This window comes from Poecilia formosa, unplaced genomic scaffold (genome assembly GCF_000485575.1).
Source record: "Poecilia formosa unplaced genomic scaffold, Poecilia_formosa-5.1.2 Scaffold133, whole genome shotgun sequence".
Classification (NCBI taxonomy): domain Eukaryota; kingdom Metazoa; phylum Chordata; class Actinopteri; order Cyprinodontiformes; family Poeciliidae; genus Poecilia; species Poecilia formosa.
Window position 1 is genome coordinate 1,611,576 of NW_006800072.1, and position 5,033 is coordinate 1,616,608.

The following is a 5,033-nucleotide window of genomic DNA, read 5'->3' on the forward strand; positions in this document are numbered from 1 at the left end:
CATATGGATTAAATATTAGTATAGTAGATATGATTGAAACTAAAAATTATTATAAATAAGACAAAATCATACAAATTTTTTAAAGATTTTTTGACAAAAATATATTGGCTGGACAAATTAAGAAAGAAACTAAATGTATAACAATTAAATCAGCTGTGTAAAACAGAGCCTCCAAAACAAAATCCAAATAAATAAATGAAACAATGAAAAATATTAAATGTTGTTTGTTTTAATGACAGAATAATTTCATTCAGCTGGGTTGGATCTGCATAGCTGTAGTAGTAATGTTAGTAAGTAGTTTAAAAAATGTTTAAACTACTTAAAAATAGTAGTTTAAACTACATTTAAATGTAGAAAGTAATGAGGACATTACTTTTGGAAAATAAAAGTAATGCCCTCAACAAGATATGTGGTTGAGCTATAAAGGTTACACTGTCAGCAGACTTTTAATAAAAAGTGAAAATCACCTCAGTAGAAATGATATTATTCAGACTTACATGCGATAGAAGATCGTCGTCTGTGAAGAGGCTGGTTAGTTTTCCACTCACTGCAGGGAGGTTTAGCAGAAACCTTAATCTGTGGTCTGCAGGGAAGTGAAGAAGCTGCTCAGTTAATGACGACTGAGTGGCTACATCTTTTCTCATCAGACAGAGCCGGACAAAAGTCAGTACTTAGAGTTTAATATTTACATCAAAATATTGTGCATTTTGTTAGCTTTTTGTTATTGTGTGAGGGAACAAGACACAGCTGGGAACAATCAAGGGGTCGCCATGACAACACAGACTCAATTAACACCAAAATAAACACAAGAAATTAAATCCTCACAAGAGCTTTTCAGAAAGAATTACCTGACCAGGTAAAACTGAAGTTAGTCTCTCACCATATTTGAAGTACATTAAAAGAACATGAACATGCTGAGATTAGACAAGTTTATGTTCATGAAATAATACAGAGAAAAGATTAAAATACTTACTATGGGCTGCAAGAAATATTGAGATCTATTGCTTGTTGCCTACTGAAAATTTCCATCATGACAACAAAAAAACAAAAATTGAAGAATGGAGAAGAAACGTGATATTTCTGCATCTCAGCAGAAAGATGATAAAAACACTTCAGATATGATGTGTTTGGGGTGAATCAATCAATCACATTTTATTTGTAAAGCACATTTCAGCAGCAAGGCAGTTCAACGTGTGATTACCAGTATAAGGAAACAGGTGTAAATACTGAACTCTGATCTCCATACTGAACAAAATACGTTGTAGAGTAGAGTAGGGGTTTAATCTTGTGGTATAATTGGAGGCAAAGTGCAGTTTTTTCAGGTGTTTCTCACCATTGTTTTCAGTGTTCAGTGTGCAGCAGAAGAATCTCACACCAAATCAAACACGTGTCTTTCATATATTTTAAGTAGACAAACAAATGAAATGGGGGAAAGAAATGCAGTATTTTTTTTACAGGCCACTATTCAAACCAACCTTGACTTTCAGTCATTGTGGTTAAAACCCAAACCATCCAGTTTGCAGAAAGAGTTACTGAGTCACATGGACATCTGGTCATATTGGACCACATGCCCTATGAGTTGTTTAAACCTGCTGAAGCTACATACTGTGTAGAATTTCTGATTCATCCCGTGTAGCAAAATATAAACCTAAATATCAGCATTTTCACCTCACTTTATGAAGTATTTGATCTCAATTTCATCTGACAATTAAGAATGTATTATCTCACACTCATTGAAAATATGTTATTATTATATGTTTCAATTAAATTTTAGATTCGGGTTTGGAGTTATTTTACCATAGTAGATTCAGTAGACATTTCATTGTCTTTCAAAATGCATACATAAAGAAGAAAGAGCGTTAAATGAGACCAAAGAAATTTGATTTTGGGAGACAAGGGAATAAAGTGATGGACAGTTCAGCTGTAAATGCATTATAATATCTAGTTTTAAAGATTAATCTTATAAGTTAAATCAACAAAAACAAATGTAAGTAAAATTAATCTCCTTCAAGCAAATTTCTTAAAAGGCGAATAAAGAAGATCAAGTATCTTCCACGTGTTTAAAAATGTATTGCAGTTCTGCCAACAATGCTGCCATTGTTGGCAGAACTGCACAGAATAAAAACACAAAAAATGCTTGAAGGCTTTAGCTTAAATGGCGAAAAGCCTTTACATTAAACTGAAAGCATACTTCCATAAAATTTGACTGACTCCATATTAAACTAAATTTAAATGTACTTAACTAAGCTCAGTTATCTGTAAATAAATGCATTTAACTACATCAACATAGTTTTGGATGTTCCCCATCATAGTATCTGTCATTTTATGTGGAATTACATCAGGCTTGAAGTCTTTATCTACTTCTAGTATTTGGTTTAATATCTTAATATAATTTTTTCATGTTGGGGATTGACTGAAAGCATCTGCAGCCATTTTGCAAAACTTTATAAACTCCTATAAACAATGTTAAAATATTGATGTGCACTCACCTGCAGTGGAAACACGCCTCTATACCAACTGGTGACTCTTCCGCCTACAGCAGGGACGTAGGTCACTTCTCCTTTTCTGTCTTGTAGGCAGAAGTGAGAATACAGTTCAACTAAAATAAAAATAATAATTAAAAAAATCTCTATGGGTTTGTTTGTCTCTTTTTGCCTTCATTGCTATGCCACCGAATCGCTCTGAATGTTTGAAGAACTAAAGATTAATGGCAAATGTGATTTTTTTCCCCCACATCTCTAAATATGTATTTGATGGAATCCAACTGTTTATGGCTGGAGTGATTATGTTGATCTGCATAATAATCACAGTCCTGGGAACATCAACTTTGGCAAAAGGTGCATTTAATATTTTAAGCAGATATTCAAGTTTCAATAAATACAATTACATATCATGAAGCTGAACTTATTATATTATATGTATTCAATGAATCAATGAATTAATAAATCGAAGATGATTTCAAATTATTTTCTGTGGTTTTTATTGGTTTTTGGTTCCTATTGTTGCCTTGTCAGGACCAATTGGATGTAATTTAACAAACCAAACTGGTGATCTGTCCTGTTTCGGAGCACTTGGACAAATAAAACATCAGACACTTTCTATCGGCCCTGAAGAGAGAACAACTCTTAAAAGAAATGAGGTCGGATTTTTAATTTGATCAATGATGAAAAAACTTCAAAATACTTCAAAAATGGGACATTGAAGACTGTCAAAACAAAAATGAAAGTAGATTCATTCACCTCTGGCAAACACGAGGACAAATATACTCAATCCTCACATTCTTGGTAAGAACATTTAAAAATTTTGCATACAAAGTGTTGGTGTGTTCAGATGTTGTATTGAAATGAACATTTATTGTCAACTTTATTAACTAAATGTGACTTTGTGTTTGCCTGTCAGCTCCCGTTTCACACCTTGCTGTGTGTCAAACACGTCTGTCACCAGAGAAAATGTCAGTGAGCTGCTCAGCGAAGGGCGACGACGTGGAGTTCACTTTGCTTTGGACAGCAACTTATTAATACGGACCAAAGTTGAGAATGGAAAAAAATGAGTGTTTCAAATGTTAATATCAGTCTGCATGGTCAGTCAGAAGGAAAACTCCTAACAAGCTGTACAGGTAGTTAGTTCTTACAAACTTCTATTAATCCTTGTCTTTAAGTGCTGTTTGCTGAATAAATACATTTCTCTGGAATACGGTTTTGCCTAAGCCTGTAAAAGACCATTTTAAAGAGGAATTATAACTTTTTTTAAACACATATTATGTGACTGTTGCAGTAACATCGTGTGTTCTCTGTTCTGCTGCTTCTTGTGGTCTTGTTTCTCAGTTTCAAATGTTTTAATAAGAAGAGATGCACTGCAGCTCTTAGAGAAGGTACGAGATCAAATTACTGCATGTATGCATGTATGTGTGCTTTTATGTGAGTGTGTTTATAGACGACACTCTCATTACAGAAGCTGACATGTTTCTATTTTTACTTCTTTCAGTCGATGAAGTTGTGTACTCAGATGTCCGTGTGACTCGGCCTGCCTGCAGGGTGGATGGTTTGGGTGTTAACCACAGTGACTGAAAGTCTGACTAGCATGGCTAGTTTGAATGTTGGACTGTTAAAAAAATACTGCATTTCTTTCTCCATTTCATTTGTTAATCAACTTAAAATATATGCAAGAAACATACAAATGTTTAATTTGGTGTGAAATTCTTCTGTTGCATACTGAAAATTGAATACAGTGCTTCATCTACTGAGAAACACTTGAAGAACCTGCATAGCACTTTGCCTCCTACTATACCACAAGATTAAGCCCTTCCCCTCACCCTACAACATATTTTTTTTCAGTATGGAAATCAGAGTTCTGTATTTAGATCTGTTTCCGTATCAGTAATCATCTAGCCCCAAACACAGCATACTTAAAATGTTTCTTTCTGCTGAGATGTAGAATATCATAGTTCTTCCCCCTCCTGCAAAGAAGAAGGGGGAAGAAATGTAATATGTGAACTGTCGACTAGACAGACGTGTTGATGCTTATCTTCATAATTATTTCAGGTAACTCATCTAAAGCCACACTGCCATCTAGTGGTGTTTGCAGCTGATGCCAGCTTGAGATAATCATCAACAAAGAATGACTCAGATGGTCACCATCATTCCAGAACCTTTTATGGCAAACCTGAGTAAATCCTTTAACTCCAATGAGTTGAGATGGATTAATGATGAAGCATGTTGGCAACTTGCCTTTGTTGACACAGAAGTGAAGAGTTAGCTAGGTCTAAAATATTTTGCCTCTGAGTCCAAATCCAATATTTTGAAACCAGACTCAGGAACATTTTCAAGAGTCGTTGGACGACTCATAATGTTTTTCAAAGCATGGAGCTAATTAAACTCTTCCTTTGCTGCAGTGCACCATGTGGCCCACAAAGACGTAGGTCTTCAGTGAAACACAGGCGCAGTAGCTTCCAGTCCAAAGAGGCAAAGGGTGAGACGCAGGTCCTCAATGCCCCAACTCAGCCACGTCTCAACCTCCCTGCCAAACGTCACAGT

The 5,033-nt window shown here is 35.0% G+C and overlaps 1 protein-coding gene across 4 annotated transcripts in view; it reads right to left on the bottom strand.

The window, feature by feature from the left end:
* Positions 1-733, bottom strand: part of LOC103144899 (uncharacterized) — a 4,004-nt gene extending 3,271 nt beyond the window's left edge. Inside the window, exon 1 of one of the 4 annotated variants that reach the window (XM_016676364.1) lies at positions 498-733. In XM_016676364.1, the coding sequence (XP_016531850.1) occupies positions 498-644 (147 nt within the window). In that variant the 5' untranslated portion in view covers positions 645-733. Of the gene's footprint in view, positions 1-467 lie in introns of all 4 variants that reach the window. The other 3 variants (XM_016676363.1, XM_016676365.1, XM_007562068.2) reach the window with 3 other exon arrangements.
* Between the last annotated feature and the right edge of the window lie 4,300 nt (positions 734-5,033).